Below are 15801 nucleotides of genomic sequence, written 5' to 3'. Positions count from 1 at the left end.
GGGGGAATCTTGTTCCCCTGGACTAAGTGGTCAGCCCAGGGGTCCTATGGCCAGCTGTCCTGCCCAGAGCCCCCAACATACCAGGCAAACACACCAAGAAATCCTGGCATTCGGAGTGTTCTGGGCCCAGCCAAGCCCCTGTGGTTTTTGGATGCCTAGGGAGGAATCTCTCACCCCCTCCCCCCAAGGCCCGATTAACCAGGCGTGGCCCTGAAGACCCGCCTGGTGTGGGGGGAATCATGCTCTCCTGGACAAAGTGGTCAGCCCAGGGTCCTATGGCTAGCTGTCCTGCCCAGAGCCCCCATCATACCAGTCAAAAGCCCACGAAATCCTGGCATGTGGAGTGTTCTGGTCCCAGCCGAGCCTCTGTGGTTTTTGGATGCCTAGGAAGGATTTCTCACCCCCTCCCCCCAGGGCCCGATTAACCAGGCGTGGCCCTGAAGACCCGCCTGGTGTGGGGGAATCTTGTTCCCCTGGACTAAGTGGTCAGCCCAGGGGTCCTATGGCCAGCTGTCCTGCCCAGAGCCCCCAACATACCAGGCAAACACACCAAGAAATCCTGGCATTCGGAGTGTTCTGGGCCCAGCCAAGCCCCTGCAGTTTTTGGATGCCTAGGGAGGAATCTCTCACCCCCTCCCCCCAAGGCCCGATTAACCAGGCGTGGCCCTGAAGACCCGCCTGGTGTGGGGGGAATCATGCTCTCCTGGACAAAGTGGTCAGCCCAGGGTCCTATGGCTAGCTGTCCTGCCCAGAGCCCCCATCATACCAGTCAAAAGCCCACGAAATCCTGGCATGTGGAGTGTTCTGGTCCCAGCCGAGCCTCTGTGGTTTTTGGATGCCTAGGAAGGATTTCTCACCCCCTCCCCCCAGGGCCCGATTAACCAGGCGTGGCCCTGAAGACCCGCCTGGTGTGGGGGAATCTTGTTCCCCTGGACTAAGTGGTCAGCCCAGGGGTCCTATGGCCAGCTGTCCTGCCCAGAGCCCCCAACATACCAGGCAAACACACCAAGAAATCCTGGCATTCGGAGTGTTCTGGGCCCAGCCAAGCCCCTGCAGTTTTTGGATGCCTAGGGAGGAATCTCTCACCCCCTCCCCCCAAGGCCCGATTAACCAGGCGTGGCCCTGAAGACCCGCCTGGTGTGGGGGGAATCATGCTCTCCTGGACAAAGTGGTCAGCCCAGGGTCCTATGGCTAGCTGTCCTGCCCAGAGCCCCCATCATACCAGTCAAAAGCCCACGAAATCCTGGCATGTGGAGTGTTCTCCTGAATGTCTTTTTGAAGTCATTATTGAGAAATATCCTTGAGCTTTAAGCAAGCTGAGAATTAGTGGATGAAACTGATTTTTCTCCTGAGAAATATTATGCCTATTTTCTGTGTGTGTGTGTGTGTGTGTGTGTGTGGTGTGTTTTGTTTTGTTTTGTTTGTTTGTTTGTTTGTTTTGCAGTTTTTCTAGCACTATTGGATAATGGTTTATCTTCAGATGAGCCTTGAACTCACATTAATAATCAAGGAAGGGAATCAGCTTACAAAGAAAAAAATCAAATCTCTGTACACGTGAAAGTATTACTTGCCTGTTTTATTTTGTGGAGGTGGCACATATATGTAGCCTAGGGAGAAGGGACTCTTGGCAGTGCTCTAGAGATAATATACGGTATGAGAATCAAACTGGGATTGACTGTGTGCAGAAATATGCCTTAACCCCTGTTCTATCTCTCCAGCCCATTTTTAAATACTAGGTTGTTTTTAGCAAATGTACCAAAGGATAATGCTGTATTTCTATATTGGATGCAATGCTGGTCAATACGTATGCACATTGTTTTGTAGTTGGTTTTGTTGTAGCAGAACTTTTCATTTGTTTTCATTGTTTCTTTGACCCAGTATTATCTTATAAACAAACACATGACTTTTTCAGTATAATATTTGTTATCAAATTAAATACTGTTGAGGCATCATTTTTTTTCCTTGTCTGGTTTGCCTTTATCCACTGTGGCAGTCACCATATCACCGTCATCAGTTGGAAAAGTATTTTGTTGCCCACAATCCCCTTCACATAAACAATGCACAGATTTTTTTCCCTCCTGTTGGTCAATAAAGTTGATCATGGCTCCTCCAGAAAGACCTAAAGAAATCAAATTTTGCAGTGGAGAACCCACATAACTGCTTATAAGAATTGGGTGCCAGGAAGGGACAGACTCAGTTTTTATGTGTCTTTTTATTTCATGATTGTAATATAACTATAAATTTGCATTGTGTTTTTCCCTCACTTGTCATTTTTTATGATACTTTTTGTGTTTCTTTGTGCTCTCATTGTGCATTACTTCAATGAATACATAATATTATCTTTGGTATATATTTCTTAATTTGCTTATCATTCTTCTAATCTGGGACTTTTTTTTTTTTTTTTTTTGGTTTTTGGGCCACACCTGGCGGTGCTTAGGGGTTTATTCCTGGCTGTCTGCTCAGAAATAGCTCCTGGCAGGCACGGGGGACCATATGGGACTCCGGGATTTGAGCCAACCACCTTAGGTCCTGGATTGGCTGCTTGCAAGGCAAATGCTGCTGTGCTATCTCTCCGGGCCCTAATCTGGGACTTTTTGAGAAATGGTAATTTGATGATTTGGAAAGCTAAAAACTCATCATGTGTATCTAACTTACCATTTAATATTTTTGTGTTGACCTTTCAGTTATCACTTAAAAATGTTATCTGCATAATTATTGTCTTACATACTTAAATTAAAATGATAAAATATTATTCTTTTCCATGATATGAACTGTTAAAGGAAAATTAATCAGAATATGTCAAACTTTTAGTTCAGTTGCTTTTTGTTGAATGACAGGCATTCTTCATATATGTAAGTTCTATAACATTTGTTTGGAAATGATTTGCCTCATAAGCAAGATACTTTTACCATTTTCCTAAAACCAGAAATTATTATTCAATTTTTAGCCATTGTTGAAAGTTAGATCAAAATATTCTTGGTACATTAATATATATCATACCTCTCAAATAATAAAATATAAATACTTCGAATAAACCATAAAGTGTACTATTTTATTTAAGTGGTTAAAGTGTTGTCCTATTTGGTATTTAGCACTATAGGATGCAAGACTATACTTAGCTAGTTGTATTATTAAATTCTGCTAAGCTTAAGTGCAGTTGAATAATACAGATTACAACAAAAGGATTGGGGGAGGGCATTGGGTAATGTGTTTGTCTTGTATGCAAAAACAACCTGGGTTCAATCCCTGGCATCCCAAGTCTGCCAGGAGTGATTTCTGATTGCAGAGTCAGGAGTAACTTGAGTGTCATCAGGTGTGGCCCCAAAACATAAACAAAGAAACAAACAAAAAACCCAAAAACCAAAAACAGGATTTTGGAACAAGTAAACTATAGGTTAAAAGTTGTATTAAATATAAACATTTTTGCTTTTTTTTTCTAGAAGAATTTACTAACCATTTATCAAGTATCTGTGAGCTTCTAATTTTAGAATTTGAAAAGATTACTAGTCTAAAAATTTCACATTTTCTCTCTCTGCCTGTAACCTTGGGTAAATCACTGTATCTTTTTTTAAAACAATTTGTAAAACTTACTAATCTTCCCATTGTCCTTTGAATTTAAATATACTTTCCTGTTTGTATTTCTTTTTGTAATTCTAATATTTCTTTCAAAAAATTCCCCTTTGTTTTCTTAAATTTTCATCAATAATATAATCAATTTAATTTATAGGAATTATATTCATATAATGAAGAAAGTAAATTTTAAATTATTTTTTCATTTTGTCATATTTTATTCGTGATCAAATTCTGATGGATATATCTTAAAAATCTGTTTTTATCTACTTCTCTATTTAATGAGCTAAATATAAGCCAGTATCTTACCTCATTTGTACTATTAACAATTTCTTCCTACTACTTTAAATATTCTTTATGGTAGCCAGAGAGTTTAAAAACATGCCATTCTTATACTTAAAATTTTGTAGAAACTCTATATTGAGATTTAAAACCTAAATTCTTGGGCCAGAGAGATAGCACAGCAGTAGGGTTTTTACCTTGCATGCAGCCAATCCAGGATAGATGGTGGTTCGAATCCTGGCATCCCATATGGTCCCCCAGGCCTGCCAGGAGAAATTTCTGAGTGCAGAGCCTGGAGTAATCCCTGAACACTGCCAGGTGTGGCCCAAAACCTAAAAATAAATAAATAAAACTAAAAAAATTCTTTGATTTTATATTTTATTTGGATTTGGAGAATACACCTGTTAGTAGTATCCAGGGGCTGCTCCTGACTCTTTGCATAGGAGTGACCCTGGTGGTGCCCAGGGGACCATATGTTGTACCAGGAATTTGAAAAGGATAGCAGGATGCAGGGCAAATACCTTAACCTGGGTACTTTTTCAATGGCCCATTTAATTGTTGGCTATTTTATTTATTCTATTTTTGACCTAAACTTTGCACACATAAAATTTTTATTTCTGATTCATGATCATGTCTTATCATTTACTCATCCATGCTGAACAACTAACAGCTTTTTGACCCGTATTAGCTTATTTCTAATTTAGTGGTTTATTTCTAGGTCTTTCTTTGCTCTATCTAGACTATGCCATGCTTCTGTTTTCTTTCTTTCTTTTTTTCTTCTTTGTTTTCTTATAGCCCACTTGTCCTTTTGTTCTCAACTATGTCACCTCTCTAACCACCTTCCCAGATATATAGTTTCAAGTAATGTCTGGGATGATAAATGTATCATCTAAAAATTTTAGTCGTAAGTAATTATTTGAAATTTTTGTTCATTAGTATAAATATTCTGATACTATTTTACCTACCATTAGATCATTTGAAGGATTTGTTGTCAAAGATAAGATGTTTAATATTTGTGGAATGATAATTCTAGCTATGAATGACAGATCTAAATTTCTTTAAAATATATCCTATTAAAAGGACCTAATAATTGGTAAAACATAGTTTTATGCATACACATGCATGAAATAGTACTTAAAAATCTATGAATGAAAACATTGGCTAATTATATAAAATAAAACTAAAGTCTATGTAAGGATGTTAAGTATTCAGAGTATTCATGTTAATAGTTTTGTTTTTATTTCCATGTATTTTTTTTTTTTGGTTTGTTTGTTTTTTGGTTTTTTGGGACCATACATGGAAGTACTCAGGGTTTACGAAGTATCTGCACTCAGGGCTCTTTGCTCAGGAATTAATCCTGGCATGCTCAAGGGACCATATGTAATGCTGAGGATCAAATCCAGTCAGCTGTGTGCAAGGCAAATGCTCTACCTGTTGTGCTATTGCTCCTGCCCCCTTTCTCATGAATTTTAACTGCCTATGATGATAAGCGTAAGCTATAATAATTATTTAATTTTAATTTTTAATTCCAGGAATTTTAATGGTTCAGTGTTGAGGAGTTATGAGGAATATTTATGATGGTGGGCTTCCAAGATATAAAGCATAGACTATGTTTGAAATATTTGAATCCACTTACTAACCCTACTTTGTAACTTTTCTGATTTATTACCTAGAGCCAGAGGAAACTTAAACTATGAAAATTATTTAGTGTTTGACTTTTGTATTTATATTTTCCTAAATGTATGCTGAAACTTTAATGTATACTATTAAAATATTTAAAATTTAAGCTTGACATATGCAGTGGCTTGGAAGGGACAGTCCTTCATTAATTTTTAAGTCTATTTAATTGTTTTTAACCTATGAGCAGTGTAAGTACTTATGTTTGATTATTATAATTGTCCTGTGCATAGTATACAGTTTTGTTCTTTTAGGTTGTACCAATTCTTTTTTTTGGGGGGGGTGGAACCATATCCAGTGATACGCAGGGGTTATTCCTAGCCGTGTACTCAGAAATCGCCCCAGGCTTTGGGGGACCATATGGGATGCCGGGGATCAAACCAAGCTCCATCCTAGGTCAGCCACATCTAAGGCAAACACTACCACTGTACAATCATTTTGGTCCCTGTGCCAATTTTTTTTAAAAAGTGCACATTTGAGGCAGTTGTATAGCTAGTATACAAGGGGTATTTAAAACATGTATTTTCTATAAAGTCTATAAAGTTATGTTGTTTCTACAAGATTAGTATGATGAAATAAATATACATGTGTGTACATATATACAAGTGAATTATGATGAAATTTGGAGCATTCAAATGTCTTTTGATGCTTTAAATACTTCATTAAAACCAATTAAGTTGGTTTTATTTTTATTTTAATTGTAATATGAGCTATTTGAAATAGCTCTTGGGATAAATATCTGGCATTTATGATAAATAACCATGAGATCCTCGATTTTTGTTTAAAAATAAATGCTGCACATTAAGAAAAATAATTAGTTTAACTTTTTATATTCATTAATATATAAAAACAATGTGAATATCATTTAAGTTCAAATACTACCAACTATTTGGAATAATTTTTGTGCCATATAGTTAGATGATACTTGTATAAACATAAACAATGTTGCTTTTACATTGCTATAAATTTGAGTGAGTTAGAATTTTTCTTAGTTTTTAAAATTATTTTTAACTTTTTTTACCATGTTATTTGAATGTAACTGAATATCTTTCAAATGTAAGAAATCTCATACATCATGAAGTATGACTTGATTATTTCTTGTTCCGATAGCTCACACAGTCTGAAATCTTCTGAGATATCTAGTTATATTTTTAAAACTGCTGTAATTGTTATTTGTGCACATTTATTAACTTTCGAAGGAGGGTTTATTTATTTATTTATTTATTTATTTATTTATTTATTTATTTATTTATTTATTTATTTATTTATTTTTAATTTTTGGGCCACACCCGGTAATGCTCAGGGGTTACTCCTGGCTATGTGCTCAGAAGTTGCTCCTGGCTTGGGGGACCATATGGGACACCGGGGGTCCAAAGCTAGCACAGGCAAGGCAGGCACCTTACCTTTATCGCCACCGCCCCACCCTCGAAGGAGGGTTTATTTTTGGGGGGTTACACAGTCAGTATAAGCTCCCAGACAACAGCTCTTAGTGCTTCCTCTTGGCTTTATGGTCATTCTGTTTGCTTAGGACTCACTCCTAGCCATGCTTGGGGGACCATATATAGTGCTGGGAATTAGACCATGCACAAGACTACCTCTTACCCTTCAGTACACATTCCTTTTCCTTTTCTTTTTCTTTTCTTTTTTTTCGTTTTTCTTTTTTGCTTTTTGGGTCACACGCATCAGCGCTCAAGGGTCACTCCTGGCTCCACACTCAGAAACCGCTCCTGGCAGACTCAGGGGACCATATGGGATGCTGGGATTCGAACCACCGACTTTCTGCATGCAAGGCAAAAGCACTACTTCCATGTTATCTCTCCAGCCCCTCCTTTTCCTTTTTTAAGCAGAAAATCTCACTGGCAAAATATTTATTCTTTTTTTTTTTTTCAGATTTACAATTAAAATTTAAACTTTCAGACAAGAATACAGATGATGAGCTATGATTTATGCTATGTATTTGATTTATGTTACATATTTATTTTTTCCCTGGTATGATACTTATAGGGTTAGAACAAGTTTACTGTTTCTTTGGAGGATATTGAGGACCTTTCCCCTTGTTTATTCAGTTGAATTGTCAATTAGTACAAATTTATTTGCTGTATTTCTGGCAAGTGGTTAGGCATGAGGAAAATGTAAAAACATTTAAAAAATTCTAATTTTAATCTTGCAACTGGTAGACCTAAAGACAATTCATTTTAAGGTTAAGGGTGATGATGACAATATATTACTTAAAAGGGTTGTATTTGGTGATAATATTGTAGTATGTAGGTACCAAATTTTAACTGCATGCTAAAAATTTGTATAATTTATTTCATACAAAATTTTAAAAAATGGTTTGCATGAATCACTACTATTAGAAATGGAGGTACCTTTGTTTTTTGAAACGTGGAAAGATTTTAATAAATGAAGTTGTTACACAAGGAAGTAGACTGTAAGTTATATTTGGACTTCAATGCTAATTAAAATGTTCTCAGGGTTGGTGCTTGTATCATAGTAAATACAACATTTCAAAGAATTTTAAATAATGGATATAGATAGCGGTGCTGAAAAAAAAATAACAAAGTTTCATATGCTGAAGAATTCTATTAGCTAAGTTCACTTGGCACTTGGTTTGGTGCAGGATCTTGAAATAACAACTCTGGGTTTCTTTGTTTGTTTGATTGCTTTATATAAATTCTTTATTTAAGCACCATGATTACAAACATGATTGTAGTTGGGTTTCAGTCATAAACAGAACACCCCCCTTCACCAATGCAGCATTCAACTCTGTGTTTCTTGTCATGAGACTAAAAAAAGCTCTTTTAAATTTAGTTTTCACTCAACAGTATCAGACTGTTGCTCAGAAATGAAGGTTTATTTTGTTATGATTGGTTTTTATTGTTGTTGTTTTTTGTTTTTGTTTTTGGGCCACACACTCTGTGACACTCCTGGATATGCTCTCAGAAATTGCTGCTGGCTTGGGAGACCATATGGAACACTGGGGACTAGAACCCTGATCTGTCCTATCTTAGCCGCATATAAGGCAAACACCCTACTGCTTGTGCCACTGCTCTGGCCCCCCAAATGAAGACACTTTGATAATAACAATTAGGGCTATTAAATTAACTCAGTGCTTTAAGTGTATAAAGAAAATCTGATTTCTGTACACACTGAACTGTTTCTCAGTGTTAAGGAAAGATAAAGTTGTTTTTGTTATGACATGGGTAGAACTGACCATACCGTGTCAATTAAAATAAATCAGGAGAAAGACAAATCTGATGATCTCACTCATACATGGTTATATAAAGAAAGAAATATAGGAAATAAAGATTGTCCAAAGAATATGAACACTTAGTGGTCTCAAAACTGAAGTTACCAAGGAAATAAAGTGGATTGAAACAATAAAAAGAAATGTTGATAAGAGAAAAAAAAGTGTGGGTGGGTGATTCTATGACTCATGTTTAATGACATACTAGTAAAATGACCTGTTTTTTTTTTCTTTCATTTTATTAGATTGTAGAATTCCAGTGCATTAAAGAAAGGGGGCATGAAAAAGATTCTAACTTTAAAATAATTTATTATAAATTGTGGTTGTGAGAAGGAAAAATCTTTATTTAGTTATGGGCAAAAATAATAAAATAGCAATTATTTTAAAAGAATTATTTCAACACATTTAGCAAATATCTATGAGGTTTATAATAAAAGATAAACATTCTCAAGACTATTAATCTACAGTACTTTTATTCTATTTAGAATACATTTAGAAATGAAGTTGTTTAAAATCTATTCTAATTTATAAAATAACTTGATATGATTATTACCATAATGTGATATGAAATTTGAATGATTTATATGAAAGATTTATTAATTGGGATTGGTTTATTTGTATAATTGTTATTATAAATCTTCAATGATATTGTTAAATCTTTCTTTTTTTTTTTTTGGTTTTTGAGTCACACCTGGCAGTGCTCAGGGGTGACTCCTGGCTCTATGCTCAGAAATCCCTCCTGGCATTCTCGGGGGACCATATGGGATGCTGGGATTCGAACCACCATCCTTCTGCATGCAAGGCAAACACTTTCAGTTTCTCCATATTGCAAATAGTGGCACAGCATTTTTTTTTTAATTTGGGCCATACCAAGCAGTGCTCAGGGCTTTTTTCTGGCTCTGCTTTCAGGCATTAGTTTTGATGGTGCCCAGGGGGGCTTAATGGGATGGTAGGGATCAAACATGGGTCAGCTGCATACAAAGCAAGTGCTACTATATTCTCACTCCAGCTCTTACGAAACTAATACGTTAACCTAGATTCCCATGTTCTGAAAAAATGTGGCAATTATATATTATAATATCTAGAATTTAACACACTCAAATTTTGTTTAATAATTTTGTCTAATAATTTTTCATTTTTATGCAGAAAATGGGTATATTATTTTATTCTTTTGTTTGGGTATTAAGACATACTTTCCTTATAAAATAAGCTAGTAAATCTTTTTTTCCCCTCCCACACCTCTAAGCTAGTAAATCTTAACTTTCCAATTTTTAAATTCCTAAAAACTCACTTTAAATATGGGAATGTTGCACTGGTGAAGAGAGGTGTCCTTTTTTATAACTGGAACCCAACTATAAACATGTCTGTAATAATAATGCTTAAATAAAAATATTAGTTTAAAAAATGGGTAATTTGTAATTTAACTTGCATATTTTTTAATTAAGCTTTGGTGATTTATAATTTTTAAAATTTTAGTTCATTTAAGTGGATAAATTTACTTGCATAAACTTGCTTATAATATTAAATGATTCTATCAATTAGTAGAGAACCATATTGAAAGCCCAGACTATAATTATAGATTTGTCAGTTACTTTGCATGTCTGTTTTGGTAATATTCCTGTCTTGAAAGTAATTTACACACACACACACACACACACACACACACACACACACACACACACACACACATTCCCTTACACACTCCCTTACACGCACACACATTCCCTTAGTGTTTTGTTTCTGACATTGTGTTGTTGACTTTTCATGTAGAACACTTTATGTAAAATATTTAATGACTTTTTTGTATTAAAAAGTTGTAATAATAGTACCTATTTTATAGAACTGTCTTCAGAATTATATGAGGAAATAAAACAAATGGTCACAGTTGTGTATATTGTAGTATAAGGTCTGATGAAATGTAATATACAACTGTTATTCCTACTGTTGTGGTTACATTTTCAGAAAGTAGCTTTTTTAAGTTTCTGACATTCTGAAGCTGTTTCTAACTGTATTATATCTCAAAGACATCCTTGATTACATTTATATTAACCTTTTCCAGTCAAAATAAATGAAAATACCACCATATCAACTCAAAAGATGCCTGAGTTTAATTTTGTTTTTGTACATGATTAATGTATCAGGCTTTTTTGGGGGGGATCACACCCCAGTTGTCGCTCAAGAGTTACTCCTGGCTCTGCGCTCAGAAGTCGCTCCTGGGGGCCAGAGCAGTGGCACAGTAATAGGGCGTTTGCATTGCACATGGCTGACATAGGACGGACCGCAGTTCGATCTCCCAGCATCCATTTGGTCCCCCAAGCCAGGAGTGATTTCTGAGAGAATAGCCAGGAGTAACCTCCGAGCATCACCGGTTGTGCCCCCCACCCCCCGCCAAAAAAAAAAGAGAAGGAAGAAGTCACTCCTGGCAGGCTTGGGAACCATATGGGATACGGGGATTTGAACCAGAGTTTGCCTGTGTTGGCGGTCCCTGTATATCATTGTTTTCTACTTAAGATTGTATTCAAAGTTATAAGTCTGGTCTTGTTATTCAATTTCTAATTTGGTAAAACATCCCCAGGTGCATTAAAATTATATAATAGCTATGGATTCTTCTTCTTCTTCTTTTTTTTTTTTTTTACATTTTTAGGATTATTTATTTATTTATTTATTTATTTATTTATTTATTTATTTATTTATTTATTGGATCACACCCAGCAGTGCTCAGGGGTTACTCCTGGTTCTTTGCTCAGAAATCTCGCCTGGCAGGCTCAAGGGACCATATGGGATGCCAGGATTCGAACCACTGACCTTCTGCATGAAAGGCAAACGCCTTACCTCCCATGCTATCTCTCTGGCCACTGGATTATTCTTAATTGGGCACACTTAATTTTAAACTGTAGGGAACTAAAAATTAAAGGGAGTAATTATTCAAATTTAGTATTGTAAATGAGTATATTTTATTTTTATGCCTCTATAGTATGTATCTTTATTATAATTACTGTGGTGTTTTGTTTTTTCTTTTTCAGATTGGGCAGTTGGCTTTCAAAGGAATGAGGAGACTCAATAGGATTCAATCGATTGTGTTTGACACTGCATACAATACCAATGAGAACATGCTTATTTGTGCTCCTACCGGAGCTGGAAAAACCAATATTGCAATGCTTACTATTCTACATGAAATTCGCCAACATTTTGAACAAGGTGTTATCAAAAAGAATGAATTTAAGGTGGGATATTAATAAGTCAGAGAATAGCTTTTGTGTTAATTAAAATCATTTTTCAGTTTTATATATTATGCAAAATCTGAAGCTTTTTAAGGATACATGAAGTCATGTACAGAATTCCTGCTTGACTTACTGAAAACTATTAAGGAACTCCCCATTTGTGTCATGAAAAATTCCACCACTTCCATGAAACGCTATAAAAATACATTTAGCTTTGAAGCAGAACCAGTTTTCAAAATGAGTTTTTATAAACAGATTTCATTGCCCTTTAGCAGCTGTATACTTATCTAACAAAGATAAATTATTTTCATTTATTACTATTAAAATTTTTCACTTTAAGTGACTACAATCATATTTCCCAATAAATTATGACTTGTATTGGCTCTTGTGACACGGATTTGTGGTTCTTTGGTGCAGATTGTGTATGTCGCTCCAATGAAAGCCTTGGCAGCTGAAATGACAAATTACTTCAGCAAACGACTAGAAGCATTAGGCATCATTGTGAAAGAACTGACTGGTGATATGCAGTTGTCAAAAAGTGAAATTTTACGAACTCAGGTATGTTATTGACCTAGATATTTGTTTATTTATTTAATATCATTCATTTTTCATCAGGTAATTGTAGATATTAAGTAATGTATAATACAAAAGTAAGGTATTTGTTTTATTTATAAACATACTTCTGTGAACATTTTTATTGTACTTTGTTTTATGGTATTCCTTCTAATTTCCATGAATTTTACTGTATCTTGACCATTACTAAGATTCCTGGAATGAACTTTAAGTGCACTGATTGTAAATATTGTTCATGATTATCTCTATTCAACCAGTGAATAAGGATGTGGATAATACTAGGCTGGAGAAATAAGTATTATAGCAGATAGGATGTTTGCCTGTCATGTGGTTGACGTGAGATAAATCCCCAGTGTTCCATTTGATCCACTGAGCACCACCAGAAATAATTCCTGAGTGCAGTCAGGTGTAGTCCTGGAGCATCACCAGGTGTGGCACACCCAAATGTTAAAATTTTTTAAAGAAGGTATGTTACTTGTATCTATACACACAGAGCACAGAGCTTTCCCAAAACAGAGACTTTTCCCTAGCTTCCTTTTCCTTTGCCCATCCATTTTGAAATGGATTAACATTAAGTACTTTTGTCTGTTAACTACTTTGCCTGCCCCACCCCCAATGTGGATTAAGTCTGGTCAATAAAAAAGATCCTATGGGAAGGACAGTAGGCTCTCAGTTCACTAGTCTGAAATCCCTTGACCTCATGCTTTCTTCCTTTAAGTCTATGTTGGGGTTTTTTTTGGTGGGGAGGGGGGTTGCAGGTGTACGTACTCAGGGGTTACTCTAGCTCTACACGCAGATATTGCTCCTGCAGGCTTGGGGGAACATATGGGATGCCAGAGATTAAACCCAGGTTGGCCACATGCAAGGCAAAAACCCTACTCACTGTGCTATTGCTCCAGCTCCTATACTGTTTTTCTTTTTTTCTTTTTTTTTATACTGTTTTTCTTAACCCTTGTGGCACCCCTGCTACAGACCTGTTCACCTGGGATTGGATTACAGTAAGTGGAGCCTTTACAGATAACACTGAATTCCAATTTGCATAGTAGGAAAATGTGTAAGTCTTTAAATTATCCTATTAGTATTCTGAACTATTCCATGAGTATCACTTAATGCCTAATAAAAAATTTTTAGATAATTTTAACTCATCAGTGGAATGTTAACTAAAGCATGTGCTTTATTATGTGAAATTAATGGCAAATTCACTTACATATAGTTTCTACTTTCGAATATCTCTTATTATGATGGAAAATAGATAAAATCTATATTTTAACTACTGAATTATTATTAGTGGGCACAATATCTAAGAAAGATGATGTCCAATGTGCTTTTAAAAATGTAATTTTGAAAGTAAGTTTCTTAGTAATCACCACAATTAAAGGCAATTTTTCTTGTTATTTAATTTTTTTCAGTATTGTTTTTTTTATGATATGAAGACATATGAGATCATTTGCAAATTCTATCATGCTGTTCTTATATTACTTTCTTGCTCATAAGCTTTCATGGTTCTTTATTATTATTGAATTAAATCTAAGTACCTGACTTGTTAAAGATCTTGTTTAAATTAAGTATAATATAACATAGGATCTGTTTTGTGTCTCACTGGGGATTGCAGAGACTAGAAGGTATGTTTTTATTTCAAGACAAATATCAGGGGCTGGAAAGATAATACACTGGGTAATGTGTTTGCCTAGTATCTGGCTGACCTTGGTTCTATACAGGACATACGGTACAGTCCCCCAAGCACAGCCAGGAATATTTTCTGAGTGCATCCCTGAGCACTAGAAGGGGTAGTCCCCAAACAAGCAGTGAATGAACAAAATACAACAATGTGGAGAGAACTACTAAAAGGCTCCACCTTCCAACATGAAAAAAAATCTATCCATGGAATAAGATTCAGTTGTCTGACTTTTAGGTACCCTTAATCTTAAGAAACAAACAAACAAACAAATAAAAACATAGTTCCCACCTTTATTTTGCTAAGCTTTTTTTTTTTTTGGGGGGGGGGGGCGGAATCATACCCAGTGACGCTCAGGGGTTTTTCCTGGCTATGTGCTCAGAGATTGCTCCTGTTAAGGGGTACCATATGGGACACTGGGAATTGAACCAGATCAGTCCAGGATCTGCCTCATGCAAGGCAAACACCCTACCACTGCACTATCCCACTGACCCACCTTTATTTTGTAAGAAATGCACAGTTATAAAGTCATAGGTGTGATTTTCCTTTTTATAAAAATTAGAATGCTTTCAGAAGACTGTAGTTAAATACAGTTTATTGTGTTTTGATAAAGCTTACATTGTTCATAGATATCGCTTAGTATTTAGCCAGAAGTATATGATAGTTCAGGGAAACTGCCTTGGGAGGCATAATTTTTGCTTTATACATTCAGTTCTTCTAAAACTGAGCTATGTGGCTATGATTGAAGAATTTCATAATTCAGGCACTTCCTTGGCTTTCTTTCCCCAAGGCATCTACAGAAACATCAGTATTCTTTGTGCTCATTGGTATCTATATTTTGATATTATGAATTATTTTCATCACTTACCTCTGGAATTTAAGAAAATCTCTAAAGGATTAATTGAATGAATGCTTTCTGTATTAGTATGAATGTTAGTACCTGAACAGTACCAAATGCTTATGCTTTTCCTCAGAATATTTCTTAATTCATACAGGAAATTAGTGTACATAGGTAAAGCACTTGCCTAGCATGTGAATACAGCCATGACCTTGGTTTAATCCAGGCATCACATCTGGCCCCTTAAGCACTGCCAGGCATAACGCTGAGCATAGATCCAGGTATGCCCCTGAACACCACCAGGTGTGTCTCCAACACCCCCACCCTTCCCCCCAAAAAGTCCCCAGGTTCTAGTTTCATATTGTTTAAGATTAGTGACATGTTTGAGTTTGATAGATTGGGACAGATTTTTAACATTGGGGACAACTTTCAAAACTTCAAGTGCTTGATTTGAAAGCAAATTCCTTTTGTTTAGGGAAAGTTATATTTGTCAATATTGCAGGTAATTTTCTGTGAAAAGGCTTACATTTTAGAAACATTGCAATAGAATCTTAAAGTTGTTATTCTAAAATTTGAGTCTCAAACTGATTAATTTTAGCAATTGTGACATCTATGCTTTCTGTAATTTCTATGACTGATCTAAAATAGCTTTTGCTGAATTCATAGTTTGTACATGTCTGCAATTTTTATAAATACATCAAAACTGGAACCATATAAA

The 15801-nt window shown here is 35.8% G+C and overlaps 1 protein-coding gene across 1 annotated transcript in view; it reads left to right on the top strand.

The window, feature by feature from the left end:
* Positions 1-15801, top strand: part of ASCC3 (activating signal cointegrator 1 complex subunit 3) — a 329628-nt gene that overhangs the window by 83552 nt on the left and 230275 nt on the right. Inside the window, exons 8-9 of the mRNA XM_049771320.1 lie at positions 11800-12000; positions 12415-12555. Of these exons, the coding sequence (XP_049627277.1) occupies positions 11800-12000; positions 12415-12555 (342 nt within the window). The remainder of the gene's footprint in view (positions 1-11799; positions 12001-12414; positions 12556-15801) is intronic.

Source organism: Suncus etruscus, chromosome 4 (genome assembly GCF_024139225.1).
Source record: "Suncus etruscus isolate mSunEtr1 chromosome 4, mSunEtr1.pri.cur, whole genome shotgun sequence".
Classification (NCBI taxonomy): domain Eukaryota; kingdom Metazoa; phylum Chordata; class Mammalia; order Eulipotyphla; family Soricidae; genus Suncus; species Suncus etruscus.
Note: the sequence above shows the minus strand (reverse complement) of the source record. Positions and strands in the feature narration are given on the sequence as shown.